A 19707-nucleotide genomic window follows, 5' to 3' on the forward strand; every position below is an offset into this window, starting at 1 on the left:
TGATGCTGCTTCTCTGAAGGATTAGCACTAGCGCAGTATGAAAATAAATAAACCTCTTGGCCGATTTTTTTTAGAATAATTAGTTTAGACAACTCTTACTAATGTAGGAGAGAACCAGCACGGGTGATTGTTAGTCTTGAAGGTTTGACTTCAAGGTGAGAGCATTTATACAAAATAAGACATTTGTAATAAGCTACTTGCTAGCTGCACACACAAAAAAATTCATCTGAATTATTTCAGAGAAAATTTTCTACAGTTTAAGAAGGTATTGAAAAGAACAATCTGTGCCCCTTTGTTTGGGAGTTTCATTATGAGTCTATACTAAAACCCCAGAGGTAGGAAGAAACCTCCTTCTAGAGGCAGACAGATGACTAATACGGAGAAATTACTTGCCTTTTTGGTGAAAGGGTTAGAAATATCATTTGGGTATAGGTATTTTAAATATGAAAATCGGTTTCAGAATGTTCTGTGCATAGAATGTTACATAAGGTTTTCAAGTGATTATCTTAGAGGTGTTTGGGGTTTTTTCAGTCTCATAAATATTTCAAAGAAGAAAGTAAGCTTGGAGGAAGGAAGGAAGCTTGCGGATGAAGTACTCCTAATTATAAAGCAGTCACGGCTTGAGTAATCAAAATTCCTTGAGGATAGCTACAGCTTTTACATGGGCTTTAAGTACTACCTGGCTTGTTATAAAACCTCAGGTGGTAGCTGCTGTGTGCACTATCACTTGCTCCATCTGCCTAATATATGTGGATTCTTAGTGAGAGATTACCACCTGAAGCTGTAAGCTTAGGTCTTAATTTTTTTTGAAGGATCTCTGGAAATCCATTTACCAGTAACCTTTGGGCTTTCATGATTGATGGGATGATGAGTCCTAACAGACTTAACACCTTCCTGTGGTGGTTGTGGTGTTATCTGTACTTCCTGACTTGGAAGCTGGCTTTGCTGGCAAGAATGTTATTTTGGCTATAGTCTTTTAAACTGGAATTGTCATTTGTAGGTCACTTGGACAGTGTCACCTCTCTGAAGTGGGGAAGTGATAAGTCATCTTATGGCATATATCTGTATTCATTTGGGAGTAATTTTCATGATTTTTGAAATAAGATCAGTTTGTAAGATTTTTCTGTTGCTCAGAATAAGGAGTGATACCTGTTTTGCATGAATGCCTGACATTTCTTCAAAAACTGTTATTCACAGGTTAGTTGGAAAACTCCTTGGTGGTGTTTGTGCATATAAAGCTTGACTTCAGGGTGGTTGTTGGCTTTTCACAGGACACTGCCTGAAGCATCAGGTTAAGGTTCAGACATAAAGGTTTAGTGTTTTCCTTTCAAAATGATAGCAGGATGTGAAAAATAATGGAAGTCCCATATGATTTAGGGATTAAATGGGGTGATCTTGTGGCATATGAGTTTCATGTCTGTCGTTACTGAAGTAATCACAGCATTTTAAAAGGGTTTTTTTCCTCTTTAAAATAACTTCTGTGAGTTAAGGGCTGTCACCAGCCACAGCTCTAAACTGACCATGTTGGTTTTACTGTTTAGTATTTTGATGGACTTTGGTACTTTGCCACTTTTGCAAACTTAACTGTGAAAATAACCTGACAAAGTTCTAACACGAGTTTCTTTCTCTATCTACCATTCCTTTTCACTTAGTGGTCTACAACAACTACATAATATAGATAAAGTATTGATTTGGTTTTTTTTAAAAAAAGAAGCTGAACTGACTAGCTGCTTCAATGTTAGTTCAGCATAAGGTTAAACCTTCACCTTAGATTCCCAGTACACTACACCAGTTTGTAAAACAGAAGACTTTGGGCTGTGCTGCATAGTTGCTGAAACTATTGAGTTCTCCGTTGTCCAGACTTGCAGAGAAACTGTTCACCATTAACTACTTTGTGTTTAACAGCATTTCTTTTGAATGATGGCACTATGTTTTAAAGTTTTGATACAGCTTATCTGCAGAGTTTCTGCACCATCTACACTTGAGCATTTTTTTATGCTTGATTAGAAAACACTAGTTTCCACAGGAGTATCTTCATTACTAATCTAAGTACAGCTCCTTGTTTTGCTAGTTATAAACCCCACCATATTTTTTTTATTTTTTCCAGATTTCATCTAGGCAAGACAGATGGAATTGCATAGTGTAACTCTAGTTCTTTCCCCTAGAACTAAATTTCAATTTAGAATCAATCTTTTAAAAGCCAGAGACACTGATGTTTTTAAAATAGCATGCATTAGAAGGGATTGCAATAGCCCTTTTGTGGATTTGGAGGTGTGTAGTTTCAATCTTCTTTGAATTCAATCAAACTGTATTGATTGGAGGGGTGTTGTAAATATATCACAGGAGCCTAAAAGCAGATAGGTGCTGAACTCTAGTGTGGTTTTGACACTGTAGTTAACAACTGCTTGTTTGCTGTACTTTGGGTGGGTGGGCTTTCCACTTAAGTTTCCATGCAGGTGGTAGAGCATAAGTCTCAGTTCTCCTGCCTTTCAGGAGCTGAGTGTGGTGGAATAAGTACTATAAACTGTGGAGGATTTCTTTGCTCCCTCGAAACAGATACTAAACTTCTCAAAGTGCACAGTAGTAGGCATTGGGACTGCAGCTTCCCATCTGTAAATGAATCTTGCTCAGGACAACTAAAATGTTGTCTTCTAGGTCTGGAAGGCAGTTGAAGGTAGAAATGGCATTTATTTTAAAAGATGAAGTTATTTGACTTTGATTTCTTACAAGAATACGCTATACTTTAGAGCAAAACGTGATAATTCTATACTATTGTTTACTTTTGAGTTGGTTATTTCTTTTGTACTGTTAGCTTTTGTGTTTCTTCAGGTGCTTCACAGTATTTTTTTTATTAACCCATGCCATACTTAATGATTTAATATGATTTTAACACCAGCAGTTCTTGAATAGTTTTGTGGAAACATTGTTAAGCCTGAGGTAAACTATTACCAAGCAGAAAACCAGTGACTTTGTAGTGAAGTATTGCATAGTTGACACTGCCATTATTCAAATATAGCACTAATCCTGACACCAAATGGGAGAGAAAAGCTATATTGAACATTCTTTAAAAAAAAAACAACAAACAAACCAACAACAAACACTTCTTGCGTTTTTGCATCTGCTTCACTCTCTCCTTTTCCATGTGGAAGCCAGTTCTGCTGTTGTTTTGCAGCTTTTGGCAGTTAACAGGGAGGTGGAGCTGCTGCTTCTTTCCTACCTAGCCTGTAGTTGCCGGCAGAGTTCTTACGAGTTTCAGATCTGCGACTCAAAATTGTTAAATACCTTTCAATTAGTCTTGCTCAAAATAACAAATCATAAGGTCAACCCTTAAGAACACAACAAGCTTTAGATAGCAAGCAGTATTTCTGATAAATATTAAATCAAGAAACTAAAATAGATTCCTGTGTGCTGGTTTTAGTCACTTTCTGAAGACCTAAATCAAAAGAGAATACTTTTGACTTTGGTTGTGTTCACCATGTGAATTTATTAAAATTTGTGAAACCAATTGGGATTTTAAAATGCAGAAAGACTTGGGTGGGTAGAAACCTTATTTTTCAGATACTGGAAAACTTTACATCCATAAAAAGCAAAAATTAATTGGTTCAGTTCTCTTACTGTACACTTGTAATAAGTGCAGTACATACTTAGCTATTTAAAACTGTATAATAGCTTTCATATCCAGCCCAATGAGAGTACTTTTAGTAGCTTTTTTAGTCTCAACTCTGTACAGTTGCAATCTGATTATAAATGTATTGTTATATAGTTAAAAAAAACAGCTTTAGTGACAAATATAAGTGCTTGTTAACACAAGTGCCAAGTCTTCTAATCGGCAATATTTTTAGTATTTTTTAGTAAATTTTAGTAAAATTTATATGTAGGAAATCTTGGTGGGCTCTGAGAAATAAACTCAAAGTATAGATGCAAGTAAAGATACTGCTGAGTGATTCTGATACCTGTTATTTTGGTCCTAACTGAAACACAGCTATGTTGGTGAGCCCTACAAAGACTGCTGTAAAGGCTTGAGATTAGCTTTTGTTTAATTGTTGGCTTCTAATTATTGTGAGTATAGATTTTTCTTTACATTATACTGTTTACTTTGATTTGTTAAATGTGCTGATGCCTAAGGAATGAGGTTCTGTATCTTGGTATTGGTAACACTAGTACTTAAATGCCTTGTCTAGTTTTATTGATCTATATGAAATGCCTTGAGTCTTTCTGTTACTATAAACTACATGCAATTAAAGCAAAGGAGTATTTCTTGTTATAAATTGAAGTTCCTTGTCGTTCTGATAATAGAAATATAGATTTTAAATGTTCCTTTCTAGGGAATACTGTGGAATTCCTTTAGACTTAGCAAGTTGCCTTTTACAGTTGCTTTTTATATAAAGTTGCCTTTTTCAGGTCAGTAAAAACATTTCAGAAGCAAGGCTGCTATAGGCAGTCTCATCTCAAATCTTAGTAAACCTAGAAATGCCATGGTTAGTTTCTAGCTGTAAGAACAGTATGGTCTGCTTCTAGAGATCAGGTTGTGGACTTTATCCCCTATTTGACTAGGCAAATTACCTATTCCTGTAAAGATGCATATATGTAACTAAGAATAGTATAGCTCCTATGCTTAGTAGAGAACGTTCACTTGCTTTTTGTAACCGCAAGTGGAGAATCCAGGAGAGACTTTGTGGCTTCAAAACTGGAGTGGAAGGTAGTCTGTGAATGCTTCAGTTTCTTGAAACTGTTTTGTAGAATTATCAAAACAGAACAAGTGAACTTTGCTGCAATACAGAATAAAAGAACATCACATGATGATAAACATCCCAAATTTTGAGGAATTACAAACTCCCTTGTAAGGTCTTAAGAATTAATTAATGTTTTTTCTATAGTAGTCAACATCTCTTGATGTGGAAGTCTTGTGCTTTGTATTTCTTAAACATGTTTTGAGTCACTCTTGTGAATGAGACACCTGGTTTTGTGCAGAGTTGTTCTGAACCTTGTATTCAGCATATTTATGTTCTGCTTGAAAGCTAGATAAGTGTGGTAACCATAATCAAATTCATAAGGTTCTGTTCTATAACCTGAACCTCCGTGTTATGCTCTTTATTCTAATTGAGCTTCCTACAGAAGTACTAGTAGTTTGTTTCCATATACAACACAAAAACCTTAAGCTGATGCCTGTCTTAAATTTGTAACTACGAAGGCTTTAAAGTGCATCAGTTGTCTTAAGCAGACATTGGATTTTGTTACAACACTGAGTAAAATGGAAGCAGCGTGCCCATTCTTGCTCTAGCGTGGGAAGATATGAACTCCTTCAGGAAACTAAACGTGGGTACCTGAGAAATTGTCACTGATCAAATACAAACTGAATTTGAGAGTGATCTAAAATGAAAAGTAATAGCTTAAATTTTTTTTAAATTTTCTGTTACAGGAATTCTGTGCAGCATGTTTTCTGAGTGGAAGTGGGTAGCCCATGGCTTATATCTGCTTTTGAATTTTTGTTCTCTTGAAGGTAAGACTTCTGTGTCTCAAACGCAAGAAATTTCTAGAGCTTCTTTTGCTGGATGGTTGAAGCGCACACTTGCTTTTTGTCTAGATACTTGTGGGGTAGGGGCTGAAAGCAAGGTATATTGGTATAGAGAGACATAGCCTATGTTCTTGATACTATGGTAAAATAATGCATATTAAACTCGTACTCACTTCTGCTTCTATCCCTTGCTCATCTCTGTACAGAGAATAGTGAAGAGTGACTTTGGTCAGTGAGAGATGGCTTTGATTCCACTGACATCACTGGAGCTGGTGACTGTAGCAAACTCGAGTTTAATTTCACATATGCCAAATGGTATCTAAATAAAATCATATCTTGGTCAGACTAAACACTGTTAAAGCAATAAATTAGCAGTGAATTAGTGCAGTAGGTTCTGTGATCAAGTTAAAGCTGTGGTCCGCTGCTATTGTGTAGCAAATCATTCTCCTCAAGATGTTTAGTATGGCTGTTGATTCAAAGCAGTATTTCAGTCATCTATTTAATCTTTAAAATTGAGACTTTTTATGCACCTATATCGCAACAGTCACAATTTTATTATTGTATTGAAGTTCCTTTGTAAAGACAGTATTATCAAATGTGCAGAGTTCACTATAATTCCCAAATATGCTTGTAGTACACATACTGAAGCTTTTGAAATGGACAGTTCAAGTATTTAACTGTTTACGTGCCATTTTTCTAGAAGTAGTGCACACAATCCCTATTTTTTGTTCTCCACTTTCTCAAGAGAAAATACCTTTTAAACTGCAAGGGTAACCTCAAGTATATTACCTTCCTTCTTCAAAACATACTAAATGTTCAATCCTTGATTGTCTTCACTCTCTCTAAAGCCCCCTGTCTATTAACAGAACTTTTCTTGTTTGATAAATTGCTTTTGTAAAGTCTAGAGAACACTACACTGGTTTTGTCCCTTAAATCTGCTTGGTGTCCACTGATTTTCATTTTTTATAACTGCATTTCAGTTATAATACATTTATGCATTTCAGTTTTATAACTGTCAAGTAACCACTTCATTTCTTGCTCGGACACATATACTCTAGTGTTGTATCAGTAATATTGATTATGCAGTGCTCTGTAGTTTTTAATAAAGATGCAATTCTTTTTAGTTTCAGGTGGACTTGTACAGTCATGTGGTCACATCATCCCAGAGTCTCCCGTATTGGCACTTGGCTCCAACTTCACAGCATTGTGCATTCTGAATGAAAGTTGTCTTGACTTTGGCAATATCTATGCTAATCAAATTATATGGAAAATTAAAAATAGAGTGGTACCTAAAGAACAGTATCGTGAAATAAACAGAACAGTTTCCAGTGTCACATTTAATGACACTTCTTCACTAGCTACTCCTCTGACATGCAACATTTTAGCAGATGGACAGATTGAGCAAAACATTTATGGAATTACAGTTACAGTAGGCTGTAAGTACCATTTCTCTTGCCTTTTATTGTGGTCTTAAGAAAACTGCTTTTGAGAAACAGGGAAGAGAATGCAAGCAATAGGAAGTGCCTATATCTTGAGACATTTATTTCCATTCCCTCAGTTCCTGGATAATTGTATAAAACAATTCTAAAATTACATGCCATCAAAACTTGTAAATATGCACAGAATAGGGTTTTCTAAAAAATATAAAATACTGTGGAGTATTTTAGTGTTGAAATAAGAATAAAACAGAACAAAAGAAAAATGTTGAAGCAGAAAGATTTAAATTACAGAATTTAACTGAAATAGATCCTAGGAAAATTAACTTTTCCTTATTTGCTTCAGTTTCAGTGTTTAAGGAAGTACAGTGAGGTCGTGTGTCCTGCTTTCATAGTCACACTATGACATGCATATTTTCTTTATTAATGGACTGAGAAATACTTGGTCCATCTGTATCACTGAAACTGACCTTAACTGCCTTAAGGATGGAATTATTTGGATTAGTCTACCTCTATACATAAGAAAATACTCTTATTATAAATTTTCTTTGTTCAGGCGTGATAGCACTTGCATAGTTATAAGCAAGGGCTCTTTGAGACAAGACTGAGGTATTGGGAAGGTAATATTAATATACTACTTAAATAGTTGGTGGACCTTTAAGTGTCCTTAGTATCCGGGTATGAATGGCTGATGAATTATGTTGCCTCCTAGTGCTGGCAAAAGGTATTGCCTTGAGTTCACAATTTAATGTGGTGCTAGTATGAGTTACACAATGCTTTCACAGAAAAAGTGTTTTGCATTTCAACCTCTGAGGAGTGTCTTAACAGAAGATGTGACAGGAAAAATAAATGGAAACGTGAGGACAGATGCAATATGCTGAGGTGATAAACTGAATGAAAGTACAGGTAGCATTCTACAGTTATAATTCATATGTGCATCTTGAGATACATTTGTATTTAAAGACAATGTATTTTCATACTGTCAGTTAAAGAAATTCTGTAAACTGAGAATAACAGGTTTGAGAAGAACAGAACCATTCAGGAGAAAGACTAAAAGGTTCATAAGGTAGTTCTGTTGAATATAGCATTCTGCTTGAAAGGAAATAAGATTCTGCAAACACATTATATTCTTGTAAACAGTGGTATTCTAAAAGCTAGAAACTAACTTGTATGCTATGATTTGAATTTAAGAAGGGGAGAAAAACCCAGTTCAGCTGATAGTTCACTCTGAACACTCCTACACACAACTAAACTGCATTGATGAAAATGCCTTATGTTTCTTATAACTGTTCACAGCTAAAGCATTCTTCTTCCATAGCTCAAGTCAGGGAGAACAGACCTATCACAGTTGCTTTAGAGCTGAGGTTATTGGCAAAGTTAGCGTATGCCAATCCAGCTGTAGTGCTCATTAGCAATTTTCTGTGGGCGTTAAAATAGACTTAGATGAGAGATGGTATCAGGTTTTCTGCGTCAGAATGAGAAATAATCTGTGCTGTTCCTTACTATCAAGTGCTTATTCCTTATGTAGTCTACTGTTTCTCAGAGCAGCTTGTTAAGTTTCTTGACTTCCATTCCTGGATGCCATCTAGCACTTTTTGCTCCCTGCTTTAGAAATAAAACGGACTATAAATACTTCTGATGTTCACTGAAATTGCTGTAATGGGACACTTAGTATGATTCTTACTGGACTGAAATGTGTACATAGATTACTTGTTGCTAACTTTTTCTGTGCAGTACCTCCAGAGAAGCCCAAGAATTTAAGCTGCATTGTGATTCAGGTGTCAAAACTCACATATCCTATGACTTGTACCTGGAACCCTGGAAGGCATACATTCCTGGACACTCACTATAGGTTGAAATACAGGTGGTAAGTAGCTCTCTGTAGAATACCTAAATAACTTTGAAGACTATTTGTTGGATAAACCAAACTTGCTTGAAATTTCTTGGTATTTTGTAAATATTCTTAACTTAAATCCAGTTTTCTGAAGCATCTCTGTCTGCTTTGGGGGGAAGGGGAAAAGTTAAGTTCACATTTGAAGCAATTCTAACTCCGACTTGAAAGTGTGTTGCTGCACTTGTTTTGGAGTAACAGCTATCTTGTATTTTTCTGTTCTTCAAAGAAATTATTAGTGTGTCTTGAGTACAATATACCTAGCCATTACGTTGCTCAACGCAGACTATATATTTTATGGTTTTCTGTGGTGATTGTTCTGTCTCATTCTAAATAAGTAGAAGATGCCCCTGCTCAGTCCAGGACAGTTGGACTAGATGATCTTTAAAGGGCTTTTCCAACCCAAACTGTTCTACAATTCCAAGTAGAGAAACCAACATACACTGACTGCATTTTGTAGAGGTATTATCTACTGTGTACTTCTGGAGAATTCAGAATAGTGTATGTCCACAATTAATCCTAACATGAAATATTCAGCAAAAGTATTTCTCCTGTGAAAGTGAATTAACTAAAGTACTTTATAAACCCTTCAGATGGTCTCTCATAGTTTAACATGGAGTGGACAGAATTGTTGTTCTGCTTTGGAAACAAGAATGACTGCCTACAGCTTTCCACCTACTTGGTTCTGCTGAAGTGTTTTGGTAACAAGTGTAGTAGAAAGTGTGGATTGTTAGAAAACTTTAATGCTTTGCAAATCTCCTGATGCCCCTAGAGCTATCTGTTAGTGTAGCAAAAAATTGTTTCTGTTCACCATGTGTTGCAACTGTAACACTGTACTCCTGAAGGGTGTGCAGGTAATATTGACCACATCTTGTAATGCATGAATATGTTTCTAGTTACGAGCCATATCACTTTTGATTAAACGTATCAATACTTGATCTTAATTGTATAAGTTAAGTCAGGTTTTTGTACAGCTTTTTATCACAGTATGGTGGCTTGTGCTTTTGAAGATAGGGGAATCAAAGTAAAGAGATCTTATTCTAGTTTCTATACTAATGCAATCACGCATTTATAGCTGGCCAAGCCATTCTAATCTCTTCACATTTTCTTCCAGCCCCTCTGCTTATCAAGGTAGCAGTGGAAGGGAAACATACAAGCTTAGACTGATTGATCACTCTGATCTGCTTAAAAAGATTGCCTAGAGGAAACCAAACTTACCGCTTTGTACCATGTTTTTCCTTCTCTTTCATTTAGGCCACAAGAGAACTTTCCTGACTGTATACCAAAAGATGTAAACAATTCTTGTACAATTGCTGATGTTCAGTTCTTTGTTAACCTGGAGGTTTGGGTAGAAGCAGCAAATGCTCTTGGGAAGGCTGAATCTGATCCTCTTGTTCTTGATCCCATTGAGATTGGTAATTATATACCTCTTACTAAAACTAGTGGTATGTAACTGCTGCTTCTGTGCATATTTCTGAATTGGTATGTTAATGTTTCTTGGCTATAAAAATAGTACCAAAATATTGTTGACAAGAACTTGAACTGTGCTGGACAAAGGTGTGGAAGGTGGGAGACTTGATCCCAATTCAGATAGCAAGTTCTTGTACAACAGTCTGCTTTAGAAACTACTGAAGTAGCAATTAATGGTAGTGTTACAGCATAGTGTATCAGCTGCTAGAGGCATGATAAAATACAGCTGTAGAGTTCACTGTAACTCCTTTCCTTCCAGTAAAACCTCTGTCTCCACACAACTTATCAGTCAACTCGGGGATACTGCCTACAGTTCTGAAGCTTTCCTGGGAGAATCGTATTTCAGCAGCTGTGATGAAGCTGAAATTTAATATTCGCTATAGAATCACTGGTGACACAAACTGGATGCAGGTAATACCACTTATGTTCCTTGTCACTCTTCTGTAACCCAGCCGTTTGTCAAACTACAGAAGTTCCCTTGCTGCAGAGGATTCACTTTAGCAGAGCATTCACTTTAGAATCATACAATTGTAGAATGGTTTGGGTTGAAAGGGACTCTAAAGATGATCTTGTTCCAACCCCCCTACCATGGGCAGGGACACCTTCCACTAGACCAGGTTGCTCAAAGTCCCATCCAACATGCCCTTCAACACTTCCAGGGATGGGGCATCCACAGCTTCTCTGGGCAGCCTGTTCCAGTGTCTCGCCACCCTCACAGTAAAGAATTTCTTCCCAATACCTCATCTAAATCTATCCCATTTCAGTTTAAAGCCTTTACCCCCTGTTCTGTCACTATATGTCCTTGTAAAAAGTCCTTTTCTGGTTTTATTGTAGTCCCCCTTTAGGTACTTGTCCTAGTTGCTGGCTGGGGTTAAACCACAACAGTCCTGGAGGGCCGCTATAAGGTCTCCCTGGAGCCTTCTCTTCTCCAGGCTGAACAACCCCAGCCCTCTCAGCCTGTCTTTATAGGAGAGGTGCTTCAGCCCTTTGATCATTTTTGTGGCCTTCCTCTGGACTTGCTCCAACAGGTCCATGTTCTTATGTTGGAGGCCCCAGAGCTGAACATGGTACTCCAGGCAGGGTCTCAAGAGGGCAGAGCAGAGAGGGAGAATCACCTCCCTTGATCTGTTGGCCACATTTCTTTTGATGCAGACCAGGATTTGGCTGGCTTTCTGGGCTGCCAGTGCACATTGCCAGGCCATGTTGAACTTGTCCACCAGCACCACAAGCCCTTCTCCTCAGGGCTGCTCTTAATCCATTCTCCACCGAGCCTGTATTTGGGCTTGGGATTACCCTGACCCAGGTGCATGACCTTGCACTTACACAGGCCCACCTCTCCAGCCTGCCAAGGTCCCTGTGGATGGCATCCCTTCCTTCCAGCATGTCAACGGCACCACACAGCTTGGTGTCATCAGTGAATTGCTGAGGGTGCACTCAGTCCTGCTGGCCATGTTGCCAACAAATGTGTTGATGAGCACCGGTATCAATACTGATCTGAGGAGTGCCAGTCCTCACTGGTCTCCACTTGGACGTTGAGACATTGACTGCAACTCAATTTTGAGTGTGACCATCTGACCAATTCCTTTTCCATCGAGTGGTCCATCCGTCAAATCCATGTCTCCAGTTTACAGACAAGAATGTTGTACAGGACAGTGTCAGATGCTTTGCATAAGTCCAGGCAGATGACATCAGTTGCTCTTCCCTCACCCACCAATGCTGTAACCCCATCACAGAAGGCCACCAAATCTGTCAGGCATGATTTGTCCTTAGTGAAGCCATGCTGACTGTCAACAATCACCTCCTTATTTTCCATGTGCCTTAGCGTAGTTTTCCGGAGAATCTGCTCCATGATCTTGCCAGGCACAGGCGTGAGACTGATGACTGTAGTTCCCCAGGTTCTCCTTATTTCCCCTTTTAAAAATGGGGTTTATGTTTCCCCTTTTCCAGTCCATGGGAAACTCACCAGACTGCCACGACTTCTCAAACATGATGGACAGTGGCTTAGCCACTTCATCTGCCCATTCCCTCAGGACCTACGGATGCACCTCATCAGGTCCCATGGACTTGTGCGCCTCCAGGTTCCTTAGGTGGTCTCGAACCAGATCTTCTCCTACAATGGGTGGTTCTTCATTCTCCTAGTCTCTGCCTTTGCCTCCTGTGACTTGGGCAGTATGGCGGAAGCATTTGCTGGCAAAGACTGAGGGGGGGGGCGGGGGCGAAGTGATTGAGTACCTCAGCCTTCTCCATGTCCTGGGTTACCAGGTCTCATGTTTCCTTCTAGAGAGGCCCCACATATTCCCTTGCCTGCCTTTTTTTACTGAGATACTTAAAGAAACTTTCCTTGTTATCCTTGACATCCCTGGCCAGATTTAATTTTATCAGGGCTTTAGCTTTCCTAACCTGGTCCCTGGCTGCTCAGACAATTTCTCCGTATTCCTCCCAAGCTACCTGTCCTTGTTTCCACTCCCTGTAGGCTTCCTTTGACTTGTCCAGGAGTTTGTTGTTCATTCATGCAGGCCTCCTGGCATTTTTGCCAAACTTTCTCTTTGTTGGCATGTGTTGCTCCTGAGCTTGGAGGAGGTGATCTTGGAATATTATCCAGCTTTGTTATGCCCCTCTTCCCTTCAGGGCTGTATCCCATGTTTCTTTGCCGAGCAGATCTCTGGAGAGGCCAAAGTCTGCCACCTGAAGCCCAGGGTAGTGAGCTTGCTGTGTGCTCTCCTTGTTGCCTTAAGGATCTCAAACCTCATAATTTCATCATCACTGCAGTCAAGGCTGCCCTCGAGCTTCATGTTCCCCACCAGCTCCTCCCTGTGGTGAGAAAAAGGTCCAGCATAGCACCTCCTATGGCTCTTCTGTCACTTCGAGAAGGAAGCTACCATCGGTGCACTTCAGGAACCTCCTTGATTGCCTGTGCCCTGCTGTGTTGTCCCTCCAATGGATATCAGAGTGGCTGAAGTCCCCCATGAGGACCAGGGCTTGTGAGCATGAGGCTACTCATATCTGTCTATAGAAGGACTCATCTGCTCTGTCTTCCTGGTCAGGTGGCCTGTAGCAGACCCTTGCACTATAATGTCACTTGTCCCCGCCCTCCCAATTTATCTGGCCTATCCATGAATGCTGTGATCAGCCGGGCTTTTGGCACAACTGACAGTACAGTTACATTGTGTTTTCTTTGTTGCCTTCTCTGCTGTCCTCCTCATCATGTTGCAGTATATTTTCTTTTTGATGTTTATTCTGTACGTGAAACATTTAGAACTTTCATAATGGTGAACTTTACTCTTCCGATACACACACAAAAATATTGATCTAAATGTCATTTAAAGCTTGGGCAAACTCTGTACAGTGCTGGGCAACTTTTTTGAATGTGCTGTACTGCCTGGGTCACAACCACCCCAATGCAACACTACAGGATTGGGAAAAGTGCCTGGAAAGTCACCTGGCAGAGAAGGAGCAGGGGGTGTTGGTTGACAGCCAGTTGAATGTGAGCCAACAGCATGGCCAAGAAGGCCAGTCGCATCTTGGCTTGTATCAGAAAGTGTGACCAGCAGGAGTAGGGCAGTGATTGTCCCCCTGTACTCACGCTGGTGAGGCCGCACCTCAAGTATTGTGTTCACCTTTGGACCACTCACTTCAAGAGGGACGTTGAGGTGCTGAAGTGTGTCCAAAGGGCAACAAAGCTGGTGAAGGGCCTAGAGAACAAGTCCTGTGAGGAGCAGTTGAGGTTACTGGAGCTGTTTAGTCTGGAGAAAAGGTGGCTCGGAGACCTCATCACTCTACAACAACCTGAAAGGACATAGCCAGGTGGGTATTGGCCTCTTTTTCCCAGGTTGGTCTCTTTTCCCAACAAGCCATGGGACAAGAGGACAATGGCCTCAAGTTGTGCCACGGGAGGTTTAGATTGGATAATAAGAACAATTTCTTCACTGAAAGGGTGGTCAAGCATTGGAACAGTCTGCTCAGGGAAGTGGTTGAGTTGCCATCCCTGGAGGTATTTAAAAGATGTGTAGACGTGGCACTTAGGGACATGATTTAGTGATGGACTTGGTAGCGTTAGGTTTGCAGTTGCACTTGATGATCTTAAAAGATTTTTTCAACCTAAATGATTGTGTGATTCAATAAAATATGGTTATCCTGCATGCATGCCTTAAACCTGGTGCAGTCAGCGAACTGGAAGAGTAAGGAATATGCCTTACCTTTAGTGCAATATAATGTGTGCATGTCATCAGGAGTTGTGGGGGGTTTATTCTGCATCAGTCTATGAACATATTTTCAACAGCTTCAGTTTTGCCTTCAAGCCTTCTCTCAGAGCAGCAGTATTCCAGAATCATTTTTTTGAGATCTTCCCATTTTTTGTTTCAGTACAGAGGCCCAGAAGTATTCTGAATTTCATAACTTGTTGCTTCTGATTTACCAAAATATGGTATTTGAAGCAGGTAGCATAACACAGCTGCTTGTGACTAATGTGGTGTGTTGGTTTGGAGGAACTGTGAGCTTTAGATACAGAAATTAATTGAGGTCACCTGTACTGATATTTTGAAGAGCACTGTCCTGCACAGCTTACTGCAACCTCAGGATCTGTTGATACGTAACCTAAGTCCCTTTAATTTGTCTTGCCTTCTTAAAATGTGCACAAGACCTTTGAAATAGTAACTCTTAAGACATCAGAGCTTGCTTAGCTGTGGTAAAATTTGACTACTATGACAATTCTTTGCACTCAAGATTAACCTCTTGAGTGTCCCACATGTGTGTTTTAATCTGCAGTCATTCCTCTTGCAGGGTTGCTCACTATGAAAAAACCCTAATTACAAGTGAAATAACATGTGACACAGCCTCTGTGTGTGTGTTCCTGTGTCTGTTACTTACATCACACATTTGTTTCTATACATGTGCAGTAAGAATATTTTCTGGCATTCAGTTGTTAATCTGAGATAAGGAAAGAGCTTATGAAAATAAACTGATTTACTAGCCAAAGTATAAACTACTGTAAAACTGTTTCAATGTTAGCTAAATAACACTGTTCTGTATCTGTGGAAGCAATGTTCCTGGATTCTCTGGCTTGGTAGCAGGCTTCTGGCACCAGGTATTTTGCAATCAATAACCAAACAGATAACTAGCAAAGTTCTGAGGTGTGAGATGGGATATTACAGCAGTGAGTAGAGGAATTAAATGAGGAGAAGAAGAGGTAGACATAAACTAATTAAGAAGGAAAACAGAATATGAGAGGTTGTGCTGAGACAGCTGCTTGCCTGTTTTAGTATGTGTATCATAGTATACCTGGTAAATACAACTCTGATCCCTTACCAAACCATGGTTGAAAACTAAAGCTTTTGGAAATCAGAGGGGAGAACAACTGTGTTTTTGTTGGGTCTGTATACAGTGGGGAGCCTTCTTGTATTGGGGCTGTGGTAGCACAGAATTCAGCTTTACAGTTTTTGATCTGTGCCTCTGAAGTCTTTTTTCCATTTACAGGTTCCTCCTGAAGATACAGCTTCACCAAGAACTTCATTCAGCATTCAAGGGCTCAGACCCTACACAGAGTATGTCTTTTCAATTCGCTGCATGAAGGAAGATGGAGTGGGCTACTGGAGTGACTGGAGTGAAGAGAAAACTGGGGTCACCACTGAGGACCGTAAGTAATACATGAAAGTGAGGTACTGATTTTCAGATGTGTAAGTACTCATCAGAAGTCTGGCAGTAGCCAGCTGAAACTGTGTATCCTTACTTGAGCTGTTTGATTATGCATGCAGCAAGGGTCTCCTAAGTCACTTCCAGTACTGACTGACTTGACTCATGCATTCCAAGGAGCATGAGAATAGCTTCCCATAAAGCTGATCCTGGAGGTGCCCCTGAAAACAGCTAAAACAGGAGGTAGAGAAGAAAAGCTTCACAGAAAGTTCTGTTCTTGAAGTCTCTTAGAAGAGATGCAAGCTTTGTGCTTGTGTTCTTGTTCTGAAGTTATCCTTTGTAACTGAAACTATTCTGCCTGTGTGAAAATGTTGGTGGGTTTTGGTTTGTGGGGTGTTTTTGTAGGCAGACTGCCTTAGTTTATGAAAAACTTGGTTTAGGAGGCCATTAGAGAAAGTCATAGGCGAACAAGCATCAATAAGTATGAAATAAAAGATTTTAGTCATACAGTGTACATAGATGTCTTCACAAACTTGGTAAAGCAGTGATATGAAATCATGTGCATATAGGAAGTATAGCCTTCTATGCACTAAAGCATCTAAATAAAACACTCTGGTTTACTCTTAACTTGTCCCAAAGTATTCTGCATCTGTAACATTTCCTTGCTTGTCAGTCACTTACGGCAGCCCCTTCACTGTCTTGTACCCGCTTTGTTTGCAATATTCTGCGCATAGTAATCCTCGAGTCTTGTTGCTCATCAGTGATATGGTTGTCACTGCTGGGAGGCATAAGAAAGCAAATACTATATATAAACTTCTGACTTCAAGCAGGATTGAGTCTGTGTGGAAAACTGTTTTATTTTGGCTATATTTAATAACAAAAATCACCGTTCCCTTAGTTTCCCTTCTTGATAACCATTGGAGTTGTCATCTTGTAGATCTGGACTTGTAATATCCTGTCCCTTTGCTGTAGGGGGTGAACACTGAATTACTGCTATCGTGATTTCGTGAGGAAGACTTCTTACAGGCATCAGCTCTTCGGGGGCAGTATTTGGATCATGTTTAGTCTTGCACAAAATGCAAGCGGGATATATACAACTTCAAAGTATAAACAGATTACTGCTTGAGATACACAAAAGATAGGAGATCACTTATTTAAGCTTTAAGTTTCCAGCCCGGGCCAGGGGGGCAAAATACTTAAAACCTCAGTCAAATGTCAACTTTGTGGAACAAATCCTCAGTATTGCAAAGTTTCTGTAGTGCATGAAGTATGTTTATACTACAACGAGCTCAGTAACTTGGCTGGTCTGTCAACTCCTTGGGATGCTCCAGTCAGCTGTTAAGACATTGTCTGTTTCCATTGAACTGTATATTGTGCAGGTGTGCTGTGTTGCCCTGGACTCGTTTGTATTCCTTCAGGACAGTGGCACTGAGACTGTTACACACTGTCTTCTAAGATCTGTATCCATTGCATTCCACAGCGTGTTTAACTTCATTGATTCCTTCTGATTGCTCACAAACACATGCATTGCTCGAAACGCATTGTGGCATTAAAGTAACTACATTGTGTTATGAAATTGTTACTCTTCACAGCTCAGGAAAATTATTACAGTATTTCCCCACTAGAGAGGCCTTGCTGTCCTGCAGGTTTGTTCCTAGTGGCAGAAGGCAGTCTCTGTACTTGAGTTGTGCCAAAACTGTTAGTTGAGTATGTTACAGCATTTCCTGTTACTGATTTTTTTATTTTGTTCAGCTGTTTTGTTTTGCAGCATTTCATGACTTAGCAATTGTTGCAGAAACTGTAAACTTGTACAAAAGAAAGCTGCACAACAATAACTGAGCATATTTTTTTGGAACACTGACATTAAAATCACACCCATAGATTTGTTACAGTACAAAAAATCCTATTCTCAGATTGTGGATTGTTACATTTTTCCATTAACAGAACAAAAATACATGTAGTGTGTATACACTGCACAATCTAGACCTATGCATTTGGCCTTTTAATTTGCTCTCCGAACAAAAGCCCCATGCTTTGATGTATAACTTGCCTTGGTCTGTTTTCCTCTTGTCATTCATCTGAATAGCACACTTAAAATGAACTGGAGCTAAACCACCTTTAATAGATGGTCAAGAGGTAACTAGTATCTTCTTGAATCTGAACTGGGTCAAGCCAAGGGTCTTTATATCTATCAGAGCAGGTTTGCTGCACAGCTGTGTATATTACAGTAATATGCACTGATTTCTGGGGCCTCTTGTATTATTAAAACACCCTCAAAGGGTTTTGACTTCAAAAGCCTCGTTGATTTCCTCCTGAATCATCAGTAGCAGCAGCATTGGGAATCACTTGCTGATTTCTGACTTCAAAGAGAATTAAACGTGGGGATTTTATGTCTTGTTTTTTTTCAGAAACCTGGCTATTGTCAGTTACAAACTCTTTTTCTTATTCTAGAGTTCTGAGGAGTCAAACTGCTTTAGCTTGGTTGTGTCCATTTCTGCTTTGATAGCCTGCAAGACTGGCTTTGTTTCTGGCCTGTACTGATCCTACTCCATGTGGAGCAAAGGAATAGACCTTCTGGTTGTGTGCTTGATACCCAGTAGGGTATCTTCTTCCACCTACTGCAAATATTTTGATACCTGTTTAGCTTCTTAGTCAGCCTGATTATTTTTTTTTTTCTTAGTCTTCTTCTTTTTTAAAAGTACTTTAGTCTTTCCTGCTTGCACTCGTTCTGGTCTCCTTACTGTAATAGCCTATCTATTTCTGAGTGCCTTCCAAGATGCCCTCTTCTTAAGCAGTTTATTTATTGCAGTGTTTCTATGCATGTCTTTAAATAGTTACACCAATACAGGTTTCATTGTTAGAACAGTGCTTTGCTTGGAGCTTAACTGCAGTGGGTCAGAAATCCTTCTTTGAATTTTTTACAGTACTGATGCCAGAAGGTGTTGTAGTACTGTACAAAAGTATTGCAGTTCCGTTACCCTTTTTATCATAGAGAATATAAAAACTTGAGGAATTCTGGCATTCCTTGTGAACTCTTCTGCACTTTTCTGGTTTAGGTGACTTGATATTGAGGGGTAGGGAGAGTGCTGGAGCTACAAGCCATAGCAAGGTTTGCAGTATACCTACAGACAGGGCTGTACCTCTGGACAAGGCTGCATGGTGTAGGTTTGGTTGTGCCTCACTCAGCATTGTCCTCTTGGGCCCAATGTTGCAGATGCTCTGCATGTTGAATCTCAGTTATTTTCAGACTGTACACTTAGAGTGGAATTGGTGTTTTGCTTATCCTATCAGAAGTGTTTTCATGCAGGTGTTCCACTTACATACCAAGCATTATTTTTTGGAGGAACTAAGGAAATGAGTTTTGTGTATGCTTTTATAAAAAAAAAAACAGTGAGCATTTAATGATAGTCAAAGACTTTAATTCAAACAAATGCACTAAAAAATACTTGCACTACTAAGCATTGTTTGTTTCATCAGAACCATCCAAAGGACCACCCATATGGAGGGTCATTGATGCATCTTGCTCACCAGCTTCCTGGACTGTGCACCTGATGTGGAAGGTAAAGCAACATGCTCAACTGCAGGAGTTGAGCATTCTTTTAAGAACATGGGTTTTTAAGGGGCAGAGTTTACCTCAACAAACATGAGAACATAGCTGGGATAGTACAGGTTTTATTGACAGAAGTGACTTTAGTATTTCTATTATAATTATTTATGAAAAATTAAAAGTACGGATGTAGAGGCCATCAGTTAACTGACACACATCT

General features: G+C 39.4%; 1 protein-coding gene across 2 annotated transcripts in view; it reads left to right on the top strand.

Annotated features, from left to right (window-relative positions):
* The first annotated feature begins 5419 nt into the window (after positions 1-5419).
* Positions 5420-19707, top strand: part of IL6ST (interleukin 6 signal transducer) — a 29319-nt gene continuing 15031 nt past the window's right edge. For both annotated transcript variants that reach the window (XM_037373041.1, XM_037373042.1), the window contains exons 1-7: positions 5420-5500; positions 6640-6951; positions 8686-8818; positions 10097-10257; positions 10572-10723; positions 15785-15944; positions 19418-19500. In XM_037373041.1, the coding sequence (XP_037228938.1) occupies positions 5434-5500; positions 6640-6951; positions 8686-8818; positions 10097-10257; positions 10572-10723; positions 15785-15944; positions 19418-19500 (1068 nt within the window). In that variant the 5' untranslated portion in view covers positions 5420-5433. The remainder of the gene's footprint in view (positions 5501-6639; positions 6952-8685; positions 8819-10096; positions 10258-10571; positions 10724-15784; positions 15945-19417; positions 19501-19707) is intronic.

This window comes from Falco rusticolus, chromosome Z, assembly GCF_015220075.1.
Source record: "Falco rusticolus isolate bFalRus1 chromosome Z, bFalRus1.pri, whole genome shotgun sequence".
In the NCBI taxonomy this organism is placed as follows: Eukaryota; Metazoa; Chordata; class Aves; order Falconiformes; family Falconidae; genus Falco; species Falco rusticolus.